General features: G+C 26.9%; 1 protein-coding gene across 1 annotated transcript in view; it reads right to left on the bottom strand.

Annotated features, from left to right (window-relative positions):
* Nucleotides 1-12,889: 12,889 nt before the first annotated feature.
* LOC145836827 (uncharacterized) overlaps nucleotides 12,890-22,470 on the bottom strand; it is a 31,901-nt gene continuing 22,320 nt past the window's right edge. Inside the window, exons 6-26 of the mRNA XM_082944599.1 lie at nucleotides 18,642-18,740; nucleotides 18,455-18,553; nucleotides 18,268-18,366; nucleotides 18,081-18,179; nucleotides 17,933-18,010; nucleotides 17,607-17,853; nucleotides 17,330-17,534; nucleotides 17,093-17,269; nucleotides 16,803-16,990; nucleotides 16,583-16,691; nucleotides 16,384-16,491; nucleotides 15,984-16,233; nucleotides 15,486-15,835; nucleotides 15,307-15,426; nucleotides 15,062-15,245; nucleotides 14,819-14,995; nucleotides 14,604-14,753; nucleotides 14,399-14,536; nucleotides 14,264-14,329; nucleotides 13,121-13,235; nucleotides 12,890-13,010 (exon numbers count right to left, since the gene is read on the bottom strand). Of these exons, the coding sequence (XP_082800725.1) occupies nucleotides 13,224-13,235; nucleotides 14,264-14,329; nucleotides 14,399-14,536; nucleotides 14,604-14,753; nucleotides 14,819-14,995; nucleotides 15,062-15,245; nucleotides 15,307-15,426; nucleotides 15,486-15,835; nucleotides 15,984-16,233; nucleotides 16,384-16,491; nucleotides 16,583-16,691; nucleotides 16,803-16,990; nucleotides 17,093-17,269; nucleotides 17,330-17,534; nucleotides 17,607-17,853; nucleotides 17,933-18,010; nucleotides 18,081-18,179; nucleotides 18,268-18,366; nucleotides 18,455-18,553; nucleotides 18,642-18,740 (2,955 nt within the window). The 3' untranslated portion in view covers nucleotides 12,890-13,010; nucleotides 13,121-13,223. The remainder of the gene's footprint in view (nucleotides 13,011-13,120; nucleotides 13,236-14,263; nucleotides 14,330-14,398; nucleotides 14,537-14,603; nucleotides 14,754-14,818; nucleotides 14,996-15,061; nucleotides 15,246-15,306; nucleotides 15,427-15,485; nucleotides 15,836-15,983; nucleotides 16,234-16,383; nucleotides 16,492-16,582; nucleotides 16,692-16,802; nucleotides 16,991-17,092; nucleotides 17,270-17,329; nucleotides 17,535-17,606; nucleotides 17,854-17,932; nucleotides 18,011-18,080; nucleotides 18,180-18,267; nucleotides 18,367-18,454; nucleotides 18,554-18,641; nucleotides 18,741-22,470) is intronic.

Genomic DNA, 22,470 nt, shown 5'->3' with positions numbered 1-22,470 from the left:
AATTGCATATTTTGCCCAAAATCTTTTTTTTTTTCTTTTTAGAGTAACGACGTTTAAAACTCAGTAATTAATCTACTTACTCTCATGAGTAATTTGTACAGGCTTTATCTGTTATCTTAAATACAATGTGAGAGTGAAATTAGTCTGTTATATTCAATGATGTAAATATTAGTGTTAAAACAGGGTCGCCACTCGTTTTTTTAAAGTTTTCCGAATTTCTTCCAGGTTTATAAAAGCAAACATTTTTGGGACTATTTTTAGTTTAAAGTTAAGTTTAAGGTAAGAAACTGCGTTCAGTAGTACAAAAATATTGAAAAATATCGTAAATGTTTAAGTATGTTTTTTGATAAATAAAAGTTTTCATGATGACAAAACATTTAAATTTATATGATAGATGTTTTGAGTCAAATCAAATTTTACTACTAAACACATATAAAATGTTCAAACTCCAGGTTTTTCCTAGTAAAGTGGCAGCCCTGTTAAAATCAAGTTTAGTTGCACTTAGAAGTACGAGTTGCACATTCACTCGTACATCCAAATCGTAGGGTGCCAACAAACAGAGTGACGGGGCTTAAAGAACAAAAGCAAAACAGATCAAAGTAGTAGAAGTGAGTTGGCGTAGCATAAAGTAACTCTTCATCCTTTTTCAGGACCTATTTTCAAGCGCTTAAACCATTATTGTTACTAAAACTTTATTACTTTGAAACCAGTAAAAATATTATCACAATTTTGACAAAAGAATAACATTTAAAATGTGTTCATTTAATTGTTTTTTTGCTTTTTAGTAGCAGGTTTAAAAACTAATAACACAATTACTCTAATTAAGTTAAACAGAAACCCTAATCGTTGGAAAAGCTAGTAAAAGAAAACGGAACGGACGTTGTTTAGATCAGAGTTTCCCTAAATCGGAAATATCGCCCTTTATAGGGGTCAATAAACAGTGAGGAATCGAAAGGGTAAATAAGTAATTCAACAGTAAAAGGGAGTTTATTTTTTTAACTGGTGTCAAGGGTAAAATTTAGAAACTAGTTTGGAAAGCCCCGAATTAAGTTGCTTTAACTTAAATACACTTATTATGTGTATATAATTGATGTCGGTATTAATAAAAAATATATAAATTGCTCTGGTTAACTTAAAAATGTAGAGCGTTTTAAAACACGACTGTATAAGTTATAATCAAATACATAACTGTAGTATTAGTAAAAATTACTAAGTTTACACTGTATGAGACTACCGGGTTATGACGTAATAATTATGAATAAATAAATAAATACTAAAATACTTGGAAAATTGTGGACAAAAACAGTATTATGTAAGTGTATAACTTTAAAGATTGTTTATACAAATTAGTACGTAAATGTTTACTGAAATTAGTCTGTTCTAACTTAATTTATGTGAAAACTAAGTTAAGTAATGACTTAGAAGTACTAGCACTTTTACTCGTACATCCAAGTCATAACTAAAAGGGGTGCCATAAAGTATAAGACATATGCGATTTTACTTCAAGTTTTAACTTTATAAATCATGCTACCGGTCGATTGAAGGCTAAAACATATTTTCAAAATTTACTTCATTTGAAAGTAAACTATATTCTAAAATAGATCAATTGTTTAAGAATATATATGCTTTTATATTGAATGATGGTCAAAATTGACTGAAATTACCGTACATGGGAGATAATTCTAGATTCTTTCATTAAAGTATGCTTAATTTAATAACAATATAAGCTAATATTTTCTACTTTAAGGACAAAACTTTTGGGTAATGTCCACTTCTAAACCAATACTTGTCTAATGAAAATGACTTTCAGTAAAATTTTACAAGCAAAAGAAAGAAAAAGAAATGTAGTTAAACTACGGTAACATGACCATATTTGAGTATACTTTAAGCTTTACGTAGTAGAATTAGTCGTAGAATCGAGAATACCAGTCAAGTTAAACTATAAAATTTAAACTTACTTGATTACACTTTAAATATAAGTTTTATTTAGGCATGTTTACTGTGATAAATTAACATTGTAATGCATCATAAATGTTAGCACAACTGTGTTTGTATAGTCTCTATAGTAAGAGCAAGCTATACAACAAATTAGTTAGTACTTCAGTCAGAAAGCATGTTTAATCTTAAGACTAACTTTATTGCAGTACTTAAGTAAGTACTTCGACCAATAGGATGTATCTTCAATTTAAGGCTTTTACCTACTTTAAACGGGTTATCTGAACAATTAAACAAGAACCCTCATAAAATACTTTTAAAGTGGCAGCCCTGTTAAAATCAAGTTTAGTTGCGCTAAGAAGTACGAGTACATTCACTCGTACATCCAAATCGTAGGGTGCCAACAAACAGAGTGACGGGGCTTAAAAAACAATAGCAAAACAGATCAAAGTAGTAGAAGTGAGTTGGAGTGGTGTAAATAACTCTTCATCCTTTTTTAGGAACTATTTTAAGCGCTTAAATCATTATTGGTGACTAAAACATTATTACAAAAGAATAAAATTTCAAATTAGTGCATTTAATCGTTTTCGGATTTTTAGTAGCAGATAAAAAGTTAAAATTACAGTTACTTTAATGAACTTAAACTGAAACCCCAATCGTTGGAAAAGCTAGTAAAAGAAAACGGAATGGACGTTGTAAAGATCAGAGTTTATCTAAAGCGGACAATATCGCCCTTTATAGGGGGCAAAAAACAGTGAGAAATTGAAAACGTAAATGGGTAATTCAACAGTAAAGGGACTTTTTAACTCGTGCCAAGGGTTAAATTTAGAAATTAGTTTGGAAAACCCCAAATTAAGTTGCTTTAACTGAAATATAACTGCAGCAACTTCAGTATAATTAAACAAACCAAAATGTTTAAGAACTAATCCTATAAGCTTAGAAACAGTAAGGAAATAAACTAAAAATAGAATAGTATCTCAACAAGAAGATAAAATGATTAATTCAACCGAGAATTTACAAAAAAGTTTGTACAATTGATGCAAGTGGTTTGTAAATTTACCTAACTTTATGTGGACAATTAAAGACGTAAATATTTTGTAGAAGTATTTAAAACAAGTGGCTCATGACTAATTTATATCTGTTATTTTTCATACAACATTAGAGTGAAACTAGTCTGTTGTATCTTATAACTTCTAGTGAGAATAAAGTTTAGTTATGACTTAGAAGTACTAGCACACTTACTCGTACATCCAAGTCATAACTCAAAGGGTAGCCGACCAGCAGAGTAACCGGGCCTAAAGGACAAGAATTAAAAAAAAAACTAAGGGCAGGCCGGAGAGATGACAGGTGCGAAGCACCGTGTCATCGACCGGCCGTAGCCCTTTGTTTTTTTTTAATTCTTGTCCGCTACCCTAAACTTACTTTTCAAACTCATAAACATAAAACCACTCAGTCAATAATTGAAAAACTATAACTGATATTACCGTCAGGCCTTTAATGGTTTCACATCAATAAGTTAGATCACATAAGCTCAAGGTTAGTAAAAGATAACAGATAAAGACCGTACAAATACAACGCATATTTGTTTGACAGTTACGCTACTCACGGTCTATTTGACAGAAAAAGAGGGCCTTCAAAAAAAAAGGCCGTAAAGAAAAAGAGAAAAGGAAAAGATGAAAAATTTTTCGCCGGCGGAGCCGGCGAAATGCCTTAAAAAATAAATTTAAATAATCTCCATCAAAAAATCTCATCACATTTTCGGTTTGGGGGAATCCCCATTTTTGAAAATATGGGTGGGGGGCCTGAAAAATTTAGTGCGTACCCTATTTTAGAAAACCTATTTAACTAATGCAAATAATGTTTTACTAAAAATTTAGTGCATACTTTAAGCGGGTGCGTACCTTATTTTAGAAAACCTATTAAATCAATGCAAATAATGTGTTATTAAAAATTTAGTGCGTACTTTAAGCGGGTGCGTACCTTATTTTAGAAAACCTATTTAATTAATGCAAATAATGTGTTATTAAAAATTTAGTGCGTACCTTATGCCTCAAAGAAAATCTTTACTTATAACAGAGAAAGTGTTATTAAAAAAATAGTGCGTAATACTTAGAATGCGTACCTTATAGATGCCTTTATTTTGTTAAAATTACATGTTTAAGTTAGGGTTAAAACCCAAAAATAAATGAATACAGATACTACATCATCCTGGTTAAGTACCTAATGTTTTACATATACATGGAAAACAGTTCATCAACCTCATAGATAGGTGTACTTTTTAATTACAGAAAATAAAGCAAATAAAAAAAGAAAGAAACTACAGACCTTTTAAATGTGTACATTGACAAATCTATTTATATGATTGAACTGTATTCTATGTATATATTTAAACAATAGTCAGTTAACTTGCTTATGTAAACTGATTTTATTTAGATAACCTTTTAAAAACAGTATAAAACTTAAATTAATCAAAAATAAAAAACCATTTGAGATTCATCTAAACAGTTAAAATTACTTTGATTCAAGTAGTAACTATATTTTTGTCAAATAAAACTTTAAAACTGTAAAAAATTGTTTATATTCTTGGTAACTTCACTTTTATACTGTTCCTACTAAAGAATATCACTTTATTTGTCATGTAACTTATCAAGCTAAAGTTTATCTATGATAGTTAAATTGGTCTCATTGTAAAATAATTATTTAGCAATCTAATAAATACACTGTTACTACCATCACTACTTATCAACTAGTATACTTTAATTTACTTTATATATTCACTAATAGACTTTGAATGCTTACTTAATTGCTTTGTTTAATCACTGATCTCAGACAACTTATTGTGTGTTTCTTAAAGTGTGCATACAAATTAAAGGTGTTTGATGTTTTGAACTTATCATTTTAATACATTGTTACAAACCAAAACAGTTAAACCATACTACTTTGTGTCAACAACATATGTTTATTAGCCTGTAGTTCATTTCAAAGCTTGTCAAATACTTGCATCATTTGAAATCTTTATGGCTGTATATTTATACTATTACCAAAATTGAGTCTTTACATTTTTCATATACATAAAAACAATACAGCAAGTTGTTGATAAATGCTTATTAGTGCAAACATATGAACAAAAGAAATTGTTGATAGATAAAAGAACAGAAAGAAGTTAGTGATAGAAGAAGAGAAAAATTTAAAAAAACGGTGAGAATAAACCTCATACAAATATACACTAACAACTTTTAAATTTTGCTTGCTGTGAATTGCTTTGTAAATATATGAGTGTAAACTTAAAATTTTGGAACATTTTGTTTACTAGCAAACCTAATCCTGATATGGTTTAACCGTTTTCTTTTGTAAAAAAATGAATAAAAAATTAAAACTTTATAACAATTGAAACAGTTTTGAAACTAATAACAATTTGGTTTTATAACTACTCTTCCTACTTATCTTTTATGCACACTTTAAGTAACTCTTATTACAAATCATTAATTTACAGATATATAAACTACATTAATACAATCAGAACTAACCAACTTAATTTTTTGTTGTAAATAAACTTCTACACTCAGATTAGCTTGCTGTCTCTTTGGGCTTCATTCATGAATACAAAACTTCTTTATACAAGCATATAAAGCTTAGCACAAATGTTGCTACTTTTAAGTGATTTTATTTATTTTTGAGTCTTATTTAAGTTTTCTCTTAATTTAAGATAGCCTAGTAATGTTAGGAGAATGAAGCCCAACAAAGCAAATATATGTTTATAAACCAAGGATACAACTCTATGAATAGCTAATATGAATTTGTGCAAAACTTAATTAACATCTAAAGCTTAATGTTATTCAAGCATGAGAACTCAAAAAAATTAATAGTAACAAAAGGACTCAACAATTAATAAATAGAAAATCTAAAACTTTAAGATAAAATATCAAGATTTATTGTAAATATCCAAAAAACCTTAACTTTGTTACTGAATATTCAACTAGTATTACTGGTAACCCTAGCAATAAATACTAAGTTTTGCACAAATTTAAACAATCTAATTAACTATTAAACAAACTAACCTCAACAGCTGCTGTAGTAGGTACTCATCTTTTAATATGAATCCAAAAAAGTGTGATCCATTGCCTAATCTAAAGATGTAGGAGAAATCCAAAGTTACAACTTATAAAGACCTTTGAAAAAAGCTAGGAGTTTAAAAATTTTACAGAGGTTCAAAAGATTTTTCATAAAAACTCTTTTGAATTTTTCTCTGCTCAGTTCACTTTACAATGATGTTTCAAAGATTTCAAAGACTGATATGCAAGTTTTTAAAGCCTCTTGATGGTTTTTTTAATGCATCATGTAAGTGCATTCAAACTAATTGATCTTGTCTGAACATGTCATGCTTGTAGTATAAAACTTGTCATAATTTTTATGAATAAAGATGTATGCATTATGTGATGAACTAGAAGATAAAATAAAGATTTTTTCAAAAGTTTTGCATGAGAAAAATAACACAAATTATCAACATAAACTTTCAAGACTGTTGAATGCCAAACTAGGTCAAATGCTTTCTTAAACTTACTCACACAATGTAGAAATATAAGAATTCTTTTGAATTTTTCTCTACTTATTTCACTTTACAATTATGTTTCAAAGATTTCAGAGGCTGATATGCAAGTTTTTAAAGCCTCTTGATGATTTTTTTTGCATTAAGTAAGTGCATTCAAGCCAATTGATCTTGTCTGAACATGCCATACTTGTAAGTATAAAAACTTATCACAATTTTTATGAATAAAGATATATGGTTCTGTGATGAACTAGAAGATTAAATAAAAAAATTTTTCAAAGGTATTGCATGAGAAAAAGAATATAAATTATCAACATAAATTTTCAAGACTGTTGAATGCCAAACTAGGTCAAATGCTTTCTTAAACTTACTCACACAATGTTAGAAGATAAAATGAGCAACAATCATCAAGTTTTAAATTCAAAAATACTCACAATCAAATAGAGTTTGCTTAAGTATTGTACAAAGCTCACATAAACAGTATAAAAAAGAAAAAAAAAAGTATTAGAGTTACTTTACACCTACAGCATCTAAGGTGTTTTTACTACAAGTGCTTTTCTCAAAAGAATATTCATTGAAAAAAATATTTTGCAAAGTACTATTTTTTTGTGATGTCACATTAAAATGTAAGACTTTAGAGAATTCATAAAAACTACAAATTGAAACACTATCTTAGCATGGCAGGGTGGTTTTTAGCTTTTTCGAACATAAAATGCTTTTTATTTTACATAATGTTAAACCTTAAACTTTTTTTTTGTAAAAAATAAGCTGTTTTAATTTCATTCTTATTATTCATTCTTTTTAAAGTTTTTTGTAGTTTCTACCTTTTTTACTACATTGGCGATAACTGGTTTAACATACTGTTTAATATTTAAGCTACAGTAATTCATTGTGCTCATATAAACTACATTGACAACTTTATAAAAAAGTATAGACTGAGTTTTCAACTCTAAATTTTACTTTTTTTTTCTGTTTGTTTTAAAGATGTTTATTACTTAACAATTTGCATAAGATTAATTACATTTAGCTTAATGCCTTTATTTTCATCTGGTAATATCATTACGTTTAACTTTTGCAAACTCATTTTAGTTATAATTTAGTTTCAATCGTTTTGCCATATTTGCCAAAACTACTGAATTTCGTAGTCACTGATATAACAACTTTTTGAAGCAGGTAGAAAATAAAAAGCCACATTGTTCATAGTGAGTGAATGCTAAATAAAGACACAATTATCAAAATATTCATGAATGATTGTGCCATCATTATGTTAAGATATTTCTGAAACTATCAAGTTCAGTTTTAAGCAACAAATATTATCAGTTTAAATTTTTCTTAATTCATTTATTTGGTTTATTTAATTAAATAAGTGCTGACATAATACTGCTGTAAAAACATTAACAAGAAGTTAGCAGTATGAAAGTATAAGTATGTAAGCGTAAAACATAATTTTTTAAAGCAATTTTCTTGCTAACTTTCAAGTACTTTATATTTATTTTTAAGATCTAAAAATTTACTTATGGCTTCTTCAGAGTCTAAACTTGCGGTAGGATGTATTTTTGACGATTTAAAGATTTTTAGTAATTATAAAAACACTTAAAAAAAAAACAACTCATACAACTGATTTGCGTAGGCTAATCGAATGAATTTTGGTTTTTGCAATTTTCTTGCTAACTTTCAAGTACTTTATATTTATTTTTAAGATCTAAAAATTTACTTATGGCTTCTTCAGAGTCTAAACTTGCGGTAGGATGTATTTTTGACGATTTAAAGATTTTTAGTAATTATAAAAACACTTAAAAAAAAAAAAACAACTCATACAACTGATTTGCGTAGGCTAATCGAATGAATTTTGGTTTTTGCAATTTTCTTGCTAACTTTTAAGTACTTTATATTTATTTTTAAGATCTAAAAATTTACTTATGGCTTCTTCAGAGTCTAAACTTGCGGTAGGATGTATTTTTGACGATTTAAAGATTTTTAGTAATTATAAAAACACTTAAAAAAAAAACAACTCATACAACTGATTTGCGTAGGCTAATCGAATGAATTTTGGTTTTTGCAATTTTCTTGCTAACTTTCAAGTACTTTATATTTATTTTTAAGATCTAAAAATTTACTTATGGCTTCTTCAGAGTCTAAACTTGCGAGAGGATGTATTTTTGACGATTTAAAGATTTTTAGTAATTATAAAAACACTTAAAAAAAAAACAACTCATACAACTGATTTGCGTAGGCTAATCGAATGAATTTTGGTTTTTGCAATTTTCTTGCTAACTTTCAAGTACTTTATATTTATTTTTAAGATCTAAAAATTTACTTATGGCTTCTTCAGAGTCTAAACTTGCGGTAGGATGTATTTTTGACGATTTAAAGATTTTTAGTAATTATAAAAACACTTAAAAAAAAAAAAACAACTCATACAACTGATTTGCGTAGGCTAATCGAATGAATTTTGGTTTTTGCAATTTTCTTGCTAACTTTTAAGTACTTTATATTTATTTTTAAGATCTAAAAATTTACTTATGGCTTCTTCAGAGTCTAAACTTGCGGTAGGATGTATTTTTGACGATTTAAAGATTTTTAGTAATTATAAAAACACTTAAAAAAAAAACAACTCATACAACTGATTTGCGTAGGCTAATCGAATGAATTTTGGTTTTTGCAATTTTCTTGCTAACTTTCAAGTACTTTATATTTATTTTTAAGATCTAAAAATTTACTTATGGCTTCTTCAGAGTCTAAACTTGCGGTAGGATGTATTTTTGACGATTTAAAGATTTTTAGTAATTATAAAAACACTTAAAAAAAAAAAAACAACTCATACAACTGATTTGCGTAGGCTAATCGAATGAATTTTGGTTTTTGCAATTTTCTTGCTAACTTTCAAGTACTTTATATTTATTTTTAAGATCTAAAAATTTACTTATGGCTTCTTCAGAGTCTAAACTTGCGGTAGGATGTATTTTTGACGATTTAAAGATTTTTAGTAATTATAAAAACACTTAAAAAAAAAACAACTCATACAACTGATTTGCGTAGGCTAATCGAATGAATTTTGGTTTTTGCAATTTTCTTGCTAACTTTCAAGTACTTTATATTTATTTTTAAGATCTAAAAATTTACTTATGGCTTCTTCAGAGTCTAAACTTGCGGTAGGATGTATTTTTGACGATTTAAAGATTTTTAGTAATTATAAAAACACTTAAAAAAAAAAAACAACTCATACAACTGATTTGCGTAGGCTAATCGAATGAATTTTGGTTTTTGCAATTTTCTTGCTAACTTTCAAGTACTTTATATTTATTTTTAAGATCTAAAAATTTACTTATGGCTTCTTCAGAGTCTAAACTTGCGGTAGGATGTATTTTTGACGATTTAAAGATTTTTAGTAATTATAAAAACACTTAAAAAAAAAACAACTCATACAACTGATTTGCGTAGGCTAATCGAATGAATTTTGGTTTTTGCAATTTTCTTGCTAACTTTCAAGTACTTTATATTTATTTTTAAGATCTAAAAATTTACTTATGGCTTCTTCAGAGTCTAAACTTGCGGTAGGATGTATTTTTGACGATTTAAAGATTTTTAGTAATTATAAAAACACTTAAAAAAAAAAAAACAACTCATACAACTGATTTGCGTAGGCTAATCGAATGAATTTTGGTTTTTGCAATTTTCTTGCTAACTTTCAAGTACTTTATATTTATTTTTAAGATCTAAAAATTTACTTATGGCTTCTTCAGAGTCTAAACTTGCGGTAGGATGTATTTTTGACGATTTAAAGATTTTTAGTAATTATAAAAACACTTAAAAAAAAAACAACTCATACAACTGATTTGCGTAGGCTAATCGAATGAATTTTGGTTTTTGCAATTTTCTTGCTAACTTTCAAGTACTTTATATTTATTTTTAAGATCTAAAAATTTACTTATGGCTTCTTCAGAGTCTAAACTTGCGGTAGGATGTATTTTTGACGATTTAAAGATTTTTAGTAATTATAAAAACACTTAAAAAAAAAAAACAACTCATACAACTGATTTGCGTAGGCTAATCGAATGAATTTTGGTTTTTGCAATTTTCTTGCTAACTTTCAAGTACTTTATATTTATTTTTAAGATCTAAAAATTTACTTATGGCTTCTTCAGAGTCTAAACTTGCGGTAGGATGTATTTTTGACGATTTAAAGATTTTTAGTAATTATAAAAACACTTAAAAAAAAAACAACTCATACAACTGATTTGCGTAGGCTAATCGAATGAATTTTGGTTTTTGCAATTTTCTTGCTAACTTTCAAGTACTTTATATTTATTTTTAAGATCTAAAAATTTACTTATGGCTTCTTCAGAGTCTAAACTTGCGGTAGGATGTATTTTTGACGATTTAAAGATTTTTAGTAATTATAAAAACACTTAAAAAAAAAAAACAACTCATACAACTGATTTGCGTAGGCTAATCGAATGAATTTTGGTTTTTGCAATTTTCTTGCTAACTTTCAAGTACTTTATATTTATTTTTAAGATCTAAAAATTTACTTATGGCTTCTTCAGAGTCTAAACTTGCGGTAGGATGTATTTTTGACGATTTAAAGATTTTTAGTAATTATAAAAACACTTAAAAAAAAAAAACAACTCATACAACTGATTTGCGTAGGCTAATCGAATGAATTTTGGTTTTTGCAATTTTCTTGCTAACTTTCAAGTACTTTATATTTATTTTTAAGATCTAAAAATTTACTTATGGCTTCTTCAGAGTCTAAACTTGCGGTAGGATGTATTTTTGACGATTTAAAGATTTTTAGTAATTATAAAAACACTTAAAAAAAAAACAACTCATACAACTGATTTGCGTAGGCTAATCGAATGAATTTTGGTTTTTGCAATTTTCTTGCTAACTTTCAAGTACTTTATATTTATTTTTAAGATCTAAAAATTTACTTATGGCTTCTTCAGAGTCTAAACTTGCGGTAGGATGTATTTTTGACGATTTAAAGATTTTTAGTAATTATAAAAACACTTAAAAAAAAAAAACAACTCATACAACTGATTTGCGTAGGCTAATCGAATGAATTTTGGTTTTTGCAATTTTCTTGCTAACTTTCAAGTACTTTATATTTATTATTAAGATCTAAAAATTTACTTATGGCTTCTTCAGAGTCTAAACTTGCGGTAGGATGTATTTTTGACGATTTAAAGATTTTTAGTAATTATAAAAACACTTAAAAAAAAAACAACTCATACAACTGATTTGCGTAGGCTAATCGAATGAATTTTGGTTTTTGCAATTTTCTTGCTAACTTTCAAGTACTTTATATTTATTTTTAAGATCTAAAAATTTACTTATGGCTTCTTCAGAGTCTAAACTTGCGGTAGGATGTATTTTTGACGATTTAAAGATTTTTAGTAATTATAAAAACACTTAAAAAAAAAACAACTCATACAACTGAGGGTAATCGATTGAATTTTTATTTGGTGAAATCAAATTTAAATGAACGCTTATATAGAGTTAATCACTTGAGAAAACATATTCAAGTTTGCTTTGGGTTGGAATTAATATAGTTTTGTAAAAAAAATATAATGTTAAATTAAAGATTAATTTGTTGAAGTTTTTTAGAAAGAATGAAAGAAAACAGCTAAGACATAAAGCTTAAAAGAAGATCGAACTTTGTGTACAGAAAGCAGAAATATCGAAATAAAAGTAAAGTTTAGATAAAAATATACGACAATATAATTACTTTTAAACTTAAGTAATTATTTGTAATATATAAAGTTCAATATTATTGTTTTATTTATTGATTTTGTTTTTTGTTTCACTTGAATTAGATATTTATTAAACTAATAATAAAAAAAATTATCTAAAAATAATTAGACTTAAAAATGAACCTGTTTACATTGAAAAAAAAGTGAATTATATTAAAACCTAGCTTAAAATAAATGAACAGAAAATAGAAACAGAAAAGTAAATGCAGTGGCTACATACTTTCCTCGTGTGAATTATCAATATACCCCAAGTAAGAACATGATGCGCAATTCCAATTCACATTTTCTATATCTTTAGGCAAATTGTCAATACAGCAACTATGATACCACTTTTGGCAATTATCGCATTGTACCTAAGATAGGATACGTTAAACAATTAGGTTTTTATATTAGTTTGTATATTACAGCGAAAATCTATATTATACATAAAACAATGAACTAACCCATATATAATCATCTTCATTCAAATTCGTATCTTGTGGAGTCTTGAGCATGCATATGTAGCAGATAGTCGTTTTTATAACTGAAAATTTAACCAGATTAACTCATATAAGTTTTGTTTTTGACGATTTAAGTACCTTAGTTGGGCTAATAATTAAAACTAAGTTAACAGTTTTATACATTTAATGGTCGTAGTAAAGATTATATTTACCTCCATCATTTATCAACTTAGCTGCCACTTTTAATCTTTTTTCATAACATTCGTTACAATTAGTTGTTAGCTGTATCGATTTGGGAAGCCACGGATAAGATTCAATTATTTTTTCACCAGCCTAAAAAGATTAGTTATTACTAAACGAAGCTTATTAATTCACCAAAATATATCAAACGCAGTCATAAACTTATCTCTTTACTAGTATTTTAATAATTTTATCAGTAATACCTCAATGACATAAACTCCACAGCTTATTCCGTCTGTTTGCTTGTTATGTTTTATCGATACGGCTTTGAAAGTGTTCACCGTTTTTAACAACTCTTCGTTTTTTCTAACGTGCGTTCTAAATACAAAAACATTTTAGAACTACCATAAAAAAAATATTATCGCAAAACGAAATCGTAACTACTAAACTATTGTTAGTAGACAAAAAATGTAACATATTTTACATGCAACACAATAGTAGTATTATATTTCAAAACGAAACATGTCACTGTTATATTTAAATCTTAGTACAACTTTATTATAAAAAATAATTTTTAAAATTCTTTTTAAAAATATAACCACATTACATACAATAAAAAACTATTTTTTGTTGATAAAGAAACAAATACTTGAAGTTTTAAATAGCTGCAGTACAACGTAAATTAAATTATATATGTATATTAGTAAATTTAAAATTCATTAATCAGTCTAATTACTACACAAAACTTACTTCATATATTTTAAAAAAGTCTCGCACTGTTGTATTTCACCCTTTGAATCTTTCAATGAATCAAAAATAATGATATTCGTTTTTACTTTGAACTAAAAAACAAGACTATTTTTTTACAACTTGACCATTAATATAACTATAAATCAATCCTTTTTTTTCAAAAAAAAAATTTTTTTACTATAGAAATATAAACTTTCAACAAGTTTTTTTTTGTAGCTATTACACTACACCAAACCTAATCTACGATGTTATCAAACTTTACTCAGATTAAAGACGGATAAAGTTTTTTTCAATGATATAATGCCTTAAAAGTGGCTTCTAATAAAATAACTTGACTCATTAAAATTGAAGTATAAACTCGCTGAAAAGAGTGGTAAACTTTCTTCACTTTAATTTAAATCTTTTTTATCTTACCTTTTTGAAAAAATAGCTTGTGCAGTGTGAGTTACTTTGATACTATACTAGACTTTAACAAGTTTTAAACAAGTAACACTGAATACAAAGTATTAGTATACAAATTTGTACTACAACTAAATAACTTTTTAAGCTAATCATGAATTTTCATTATTTTGTATCATATTTTGTGTCATATCAAAAATTTTCATAGTTGGTTTAAATTAAAAACTATTAGATTCTATGTACAAAAAATTACTAACTACTGCAATCCAATGGTTGTTGGCTTTAAGATGACAAAATCCAAAAAATGACTCGCTTTCAACAATCTGAGAACATATTATCATTTTGTTTTGAATACGTATTAGTGTTAAGAAATAATAAACATGATAACTCACAATTTTTATGAAACTATGATGTACTTTCATTCCATTATACAGCTTTTCCAAATCAAGTCTTTGATTTTGGTCATTCAAAAGTAGTATGTCATTAGCTTTCGTTATATTTAATAGATTTAAGAAGTAACCGTATATGACCTGTGTAAAGTTATAATTGGTTTGATTTTTGCTAGAAACTATTTAGTCTTAGTTAAAAACAACATACACTATTTGAAAGCTTTCCGACTGATCTACTGTTCAGAGTATAGAAGTCCCAGTGGGTAATATACGTACTAGCTCCTGTATTAATCCTTCTTGCGTGTGTAACAATAGTATATGCATTTCTAAGTGGTTCGGTATCCCACAAATAATACACCTACAAATTGATTGCCGTTGTTTCATTTTATATTTGAAAAATACTAAAATAATTGTTTTACTTACTTGTTGTTCAGCATATTTAGGTTTGTTCCGTACAAACGTTGTTATTACGCTACTACTTTTTCGTTTTTTATTCTTTTCTTTCGTGACTGGTAAGTCAAAATCACTTGTTTTTTTTTTGTCGTAATTTGTTGATTTTTTACCTTTACCTTTCTCTATCAACTTTGAAATGCCTGATACCTAAAACAACAAGAGTTAACAAACTTTTAACACTTTTTTTTCTATACCAAAACATATTCTGTGAACCTTTGAAGTTATTTCAAGTTTTTTGGGCGGAGCAAAATATTTAGAACTTTGTTTTTTGTTTTTTTGATCTGGTAGTTGTTTTGCTCGGTTCCAAACCTCCTCTAATGTCAAAGTTCCATCTCTCCCAGTACACTCCTCAAGGTCCACAAAGTCCATCTGGTTTCTCATCATGTACATGAAATATCTGTTTTTTTAATAATGATAAAACTTTATTTATGTCAAGTTTGTATTATTTATTGACGTACCTTCCTTTCATATCTTCATAAAGAATCCTAACAAATTCACTTGGTTTAAGCCGAGTTTTTTTCTTAAGTATTTGGTGTTTAAGTATACGAAACCATAACTCGGCGTATGTGTTCGTATCTCTGAAAAATCGTAAATATGTTATAGAATATACTATTTCATTACTTAATAAAAAAATTACCTTGTTTGGCGATTTTTATCTGAATACAGAAGCATCCCTGTCCACAAGGGAACCAGAGGCATATAAAATACGACAAGAGTTCTTATAAAACCAGGCAAATGGTATTTATTACGATCTTTGCCATTACTTGTAGTATTTAAATAAAATTCGTATATTTTGATAAATAGTTTTCCAAAAGGTGATTTTTCTGCCATTGTTTTACAAGCTTCTTCCTCTTTTAGATCGTATTGCAGCCAAAACTCATCATATCCTTTTCCTTCTTGTTTTTTATTATTTTCATTAAGTTTGTCTTTTTTTTCTTCGTCCTTTTTTTTATTACGAATCTTGCGGTTGAGATATTCTAACGCGGTCTTGAAATTATTTATATTTTCATTTAGTTAGTAGTTTTATGTTAATTGTTTTTTACAACTACAGCGGGTATATTTTAAGAAAACAAATAATTTATCATATTAATTTTAAAAATAAAAAAAAAATTCATATTTCATGTATAATGCATACCTTTTGATCATCCCCAAAATTTTCATTTAATAATAAAATGCACAAATTAGTAAATAATTTGGTCAATTCCTTTTTACTCGTTGAGTCTATCATCCTGGCAAATACAAATGTGCAAAACTCTCTTAACTCGTTATTAGCTGTCAACTTTCCTAGTTTGTTTGTAATTGCCTTAATGATGTGGGAACTGCACAAATGAATGACAACTTTGTTGCGTGGCCAAGTTTCTTCTTCTTTTACTACATTCCAACACCTATAGATTATTAATTGAATAAAACATTATGAAAAATTTTGTAATATTTGTGTATTCGTAGTTAAAAAAGCATCATAAGTCGTTGAAGATATTATAAAAACAATAGAAATGATCAAATATCTTGTTTTAAAATTTTATATTTGCATTCACCTTTTTAAATAAGCTTCAATTGTTTCAATATTAACTGCTCTGCAAATAGAGTGTATGAATACCCACGAATAGTCGCACTCTATTTTAAAAGGCATGGAGTTAGTAAACCTGTACGTTTAGAATTTGCAATTAGATTTCTTAATTTATAATATAATTATTGTACATTAAAGAGATAGTTGTTGAAAATTTAAAATAATACCTTTTTAGTTTCAGAAAAAAGTCCGTAAGCCATGGTATGACATGTTCAAGACTGTGCCCGGCAGTAACAAACTCTGTAACTGGAATAGGCGGTCTGTTATTTCCATTACCTGTAGAAGAAAACTTTAGCTCTAATTGTATACTAAAGCATCTACAAATAAAATAGTATGTGATTAACTAGTTTTACTACACATAGGTACTATTGTTAAAACATAGCATACCTGCCAACGAAAGAGCATAGTAAAACGGACGTTTTTTCATACCGTCCATTTGTTTGACAACGCTCCCTGTCGCATCAAGAAATAACGACATAAACGGCCTTTTCTTCATTTGCTCTTTTGTTATGAAGAAGCTTTCGTCAGTATACATAGTGAAACTGAACACGTCATAATTTAATTGTTGCACGTAGCTAAAAATATTTTATTTTATATAAAACAACTAATTATTAATTATAGTTAGTTTATTTAAATAAATCTCAAAATTAAATACAAATATTGGAATATGATCAAACCCGGGAAACTTTCTTTTAGCATCTTTTTCACAAGAAGCCATAGTTAATTTTACCGCTTTGAGTTCTGTGAACCATTCTAGACTTTCCTTACTTTTTAACTCATAGAGAATTTTATTTGCAACTGTACTTGTTATAAGTCTCGTCATGTTACCGGCTTTTTTTTGATCGTTGGTTACACTAAAATTATAGACAAAAGTTTGTTAAACACGTTACAAAATTGATTAATTAGTTTCTTACTTTTTTATAGTTTCATTCTCAATGTCATGTCCAGTTAAGTTTTCCGTTAGCATTCTCTTCGCCAATTCACTCCTTTCGGGCTGTTTTACATGGCTAAAAGACTTTTTATATTTTAAATGCATTATGTCGTTCTCGCGAATCGAAGTTAATTGGAAAGTTTCATCCCCATTTTGTTTCAATGTTATATGATATTTTGCAGGACAACCTAAAAATCAAATATGAATTTAATTAAATAAATAGAAAATTTTTAATTAAAACCAATTTAATTGCTACTTACCCTCGTTCTTACAACTAGCGCAAACTTTAAACAAAGGACTTTTTTTTCTTTTCGACCCAAGTTTTTTGGTATGTCTATAATCAATTCTTAAACAACACTGACTGTTCTTAGTTAAAATAATGTTTTTCAAATTTTTCGCATATTGAGGGGCTAGTTGTCCTGTCGCAACGTTGTATATAAGTCCAATGTCTTTTCTTTGAATGTCATATTTTAATTCTTTTTCTAGGTATGGAAGTTCCAGGTACTCCTAATAGTTTAAGCTTATAAAACTATTCTATAATTAAAACGAAATACATTTTTATTTTAAAACAAAAAATAAAACTAACGTTTTCTGGATTTATCTCTTCTGCTTTATTTATATTATTAGATATATTGTTGATTTCTTCAGCATCTGTTGTTGATTGCTAAAAATATTTTAATGTTGAGTAATTTGAATTACAAGATATAAATATTTTGTTTAACACATATCTGTACCTGCTCATTCCACAACTTTTCAATACTTTCATCTTCACTAGAATCTTTTCCTTCACTGGTATTAACATTTTCTTCTTCAGCTACAGAAGGAAGTTCATCCTTAAAGTTTACATACAAATTAAATTTTGAATAATTTAAATTGCTTATATTGAAATAAATACTCTACTTTTATTTAACTAATTTGTACCTGCTCATTCCACAACTTTTCAATATTTTCATCTTCATTAGAATCTTTTCCTTCACTGGTATTAACATTTTCTTCTTCAGTTACAGAAGGAAGTTCATCCTTAAAGTTTACATACAAATTAAGTTTTAAATGAATTACATTGCTTTTATTAAAATAGGTACTCTACATTCATATAACTAATTTATACCTGCTCAATTAGTATATTTTCATCATTACTATCTCCACTTGATTTCTTTCCTTCACTGGTATTAACATTTTCTTCTTCAGTTACAGAAGGAAGTTCATCCTTAAAGTTTACATACAAATAAAGTATTAAATGAATTACATTGCTTTTATTAAAATAGGTACTCTACATTCATATAACTAATTTATACCTGCTCAATTAGTATATTTTCATCATTACTATCTCCACTTGATTTCTTTCCTTCACTGGTATTAACATTTTCTTCTTCAGCTACAGAAGGAAGCTCATCCTTAATTTTTAATTATAAATTTGGTTTAAATGAATTACATTGCTATCAATAAATATATAATATTGGAGTTTACTTTACATCAAACAACTTAAGATTCTCAACTTAATAGGTTTATCCATTAACTGACAACTAACATTTTTGAAAAGTATACTTTTAATTCTCTTTTTTAGAGTACGTTTGTGATACTTGGTTTTAATATTTTTTTGTATATCTAGTTGTTTAAACAATGTTTCAAAAGCTTGGTTTTCATCATTGTCTAAATTAGTCAAAAAATTGCACTGTTTTGCAACTTTTTTTAGGTAGTCTTTGTCTTTTAATATGTTATCAACTTTTGATAATTTCTTTACTTTGACAGGCATTTTCAAATTATTTAAAGTGCTATAAAATAAAAAACTAAGCTATAAAACAAACAGTATAAACAGAGAAGATAATTTTTTTTTGAAAGCACTTTATGAAAAAACTTAATATTTAAAATTTAATATTTTTAATAAATAACTAAATAGATCAAGGAAATAACTGTATTAATAATTATCTGTATTTTCTATAGAAAAAGTTTTGAATACAATTTTTAACTCTTTAGTTTAGGTTGTAAGCTTACAACATTAAAATATTTAAAATATAAAATATACAAGTATAACAAACATTAAACCTGTACTTAACTATAATTATATTAGCTAGTATAGTTTTTAATTAAAAAAAAATATTTTTTGTGAAAATACTCGAGACACATTGACATTGCTGTAAAGTTTATATTTGTTCATTTATGATTGCCACTAACCTAAATTTAGGTAAAAAAAAACACAAACCAGGGTGTCCAAAAATTTAATAACTAACCACTTATATTAAACTAAAACTACGCAAAATTGATGTTAGTCAAAGTTATATGCCTTAAAATTACAACCAAAAAAGATTTTACTATTTAATAAAGTCAATAAATCTAGCCTGAGATTTAAGAAATAATTACTAACTAGCCTGTAAAAATGAAAACATTGTTATAAAGTAACAGTAGCTATCTTATCTATACTTTGTTCTCCTAAAATTAAAGTTATTAAAAGTTGTTTATTTATTTTAATATCTCAGTGTTTCCGAATTTATTAACGGCATATTTGACAGCCATAATTTTTTTTTGCTTTATATCAATGCTTCTCTTATGCTTCATGCATATACAATATATAGAGGACAAATACCTAATTAAACAAATTTTAACGTTACATCAGTAATTGAAACTGTGATTACATCAAAAAGATTGCAACATTACATCAGTAATTTCTAGTCTGCACTTAATTTTCTCCTTATCTTAACTGCAATAATGTTGCATCAGTAAAACACGTGACCATGAGAGCTTTCTCTGAAACGCTAGAATGAACTATGATTTTAGCTCAAAACTTTTCATCAGATCTAAACAGTAAACGAGTGCAACGTGAAATCCTGTTACGATTCCGTAAATTTTATAACAATCGTATGTTTTATTATAAATTTTAAGCACTAGTGATTATTAAAATGATACTAGTGTATATACAGCAAAGTTTTACACAAAGTTTATTACTTGATAAGAACTTACTTAAAATGTAATGATTGAGTATTTTTTTACCATTAAAAGGATTTTGGTCGTCGAGAGCTACGTTTTTGTACATATTTCCAGCTGACTAAGAAAGTTTGAAACCTGTATAAAAATAAAAAATAATAAATATAAAGTACTTGAAAGTTAGCAAGAAAATTGCAAAAACCAAAATTCATTCGATTAGCCTACGCAAATCAGTTGTATGAGTTGTTTTTTTTTTTTTAAGTGTTTTTATAATTACTAAAAATCTTTAAATCGTCAAAAATACATCCTACCGCAAGTTTAGACTCTGAAGAAGCCATAAGTAAATTTTTAGATCTTAAAAATAAATATAAAGTACTTGAAAGTTAGCAAGAAAATTGCAAAAACCAAAATTCATTCGATTAGCCTACGCAAATCAGTTGTATGAGTTGTTTTTTTTTTTTTAAGTGTTTTTATAATTACTAAAAATCTTTAAATCGTCAAAAATACATCCTACCGCAAGTTTAGACTCTGAAGAAGCCATAAGTAAATTTTTAGATCTTAAAAATAAATATAAAGTACTTGAAAGTTAGCAAGAAAATTGCAAAAACCAAAATTCATTCGATTAGCCTACGCAAATCAGTTGTATGAGTTGTTTTTTTTTTTTAAGTGTTTTTATAATTACTAAAAATCTTTAAATCGTCAAAAATACATCCTACCGCAAGTTTAGACTCTGAAGAAGCCATAAGTAAATTTTTAGATCTTAAAAATAAATATAAAGTACTTGAAAGTTAGCAGGAAAATTGCAAAAACCAAAATTCATTCGATTAGCCTACGCAAATCAGTTGTATGAGTTGTTTTTTTTTTTTAAGTGTTTTTATAATTACTAAAAATCTTTAAATCGTCAAAAATACATCCTACCGCAAGTTTAGACTCTGAAGAAGCCATAAGTAAATTTTTAGATCTTAAAAATAAATATAAAGTACTTGAAAGTTAGCAAGAAAATTGCAAAAACCAAAATTCATTCGATTAGCCTACGCAAATCAGTTGTATGAGTTGTTTTTTTTTTTAAGTGTTTTTATAATTACTAAAAATCTTTAAATCGTCAAAAATACATCCTACCGCAAGTTTAGACTCTGAAGAAGCCATAAGTAAATTTTTAGATCTTAAAAATAAATATAAAGTACTTGAAAGTTAGCAAGAAAATTGCAAAAACCAAAATTCATTCGATTAGCCTACGCAAATCAGTTGTATGAGTTGTTTTTTTTTTTTAAGTGTTTTTATAATTACTAAAAATCTTTAAATCGTCAAAAATACATCCTACCGCAAGTTTAGACTCTGAAGAAGCCATAAGTAAATTTTTAGATCTTAAAAATAAATATAAAGTACTTGAAAGTTAGCAAGAAAATTGCAAAAACCAAAATTCATTCGATTAGCCTACGCAAATCAGTTGTATGAGTTGTTTTTTTTTTTTAAGTGTTTTTATAATTACTAAAAATCTTTAAATCGTCAAAAATACATCCTACCGCAAGTTTAGACTCTGAAGAAGCCATAAGTAAATTTTTAGATCTTAAAAATAAATATAAAGTACTTGAAAGTTAGCAAGAAAATTGCAAAAACCAAAATTCATTCGATTAGCCTACGCAAATCAGTTGTATGAGTTGTTTTTTTTTTTTAAGTGTTTTTATAATTACTAAAAATCTTTAAATCGTCAAAAATACATCCTACCGCAAGTTTAGACTCTGAAGAAGCCATAAGTAAATTTTTAGATCTTAAAAATAAATATAAAGTACTTGAAAGTTAGCAAGAAAATTGCAAAAACCAAAATTCATTCGATTAGCCTACGCAAATCAGTTGTATGAGTTGTTTTTTTTTTTTAAGTGTTTTTATAATTACTAAAAATCTTTAAATCGTCAAAAATACATCCTACCGCAAGTTTAGACTCTGAAGAAGCCATAAGTAAATTTTTAGATCTTAAAAATAAATATAAAGTACTTGAAAGTTAGCAAGAAAATTGCAAAAACCAAAATTCATTCGATTAGCCTACGCAAATCAGTTGTATGAGTTGTTTTTTTTTTTTTAAGTGTTTTTATAATTACTAAAAATCTTTAAATCGTCAAAAATACATCCTACCGCAAGTTTAGACTCTGAAGAAGCCATAAGTAAATTTTTAGATCTTAAAAATAAATATAAAGTACTTGAAAGTTA

This window comes from Thalia democratica, chromosome 5, assembly GCF_965202585.1.
Source record: "Thalia democratica chromosome 5, ktThaDemo2.hap1.1, whole genome shotgun sequence".
Lineage (NCBI taxonomy): Eukaryota > Metazoa > Chordata > Thaliacea > Salpida > Salpidae > Thalia > Thalia democratica.
This window is presented reverse-complemented; position numbering and strand designations above follow the sequence as displayed.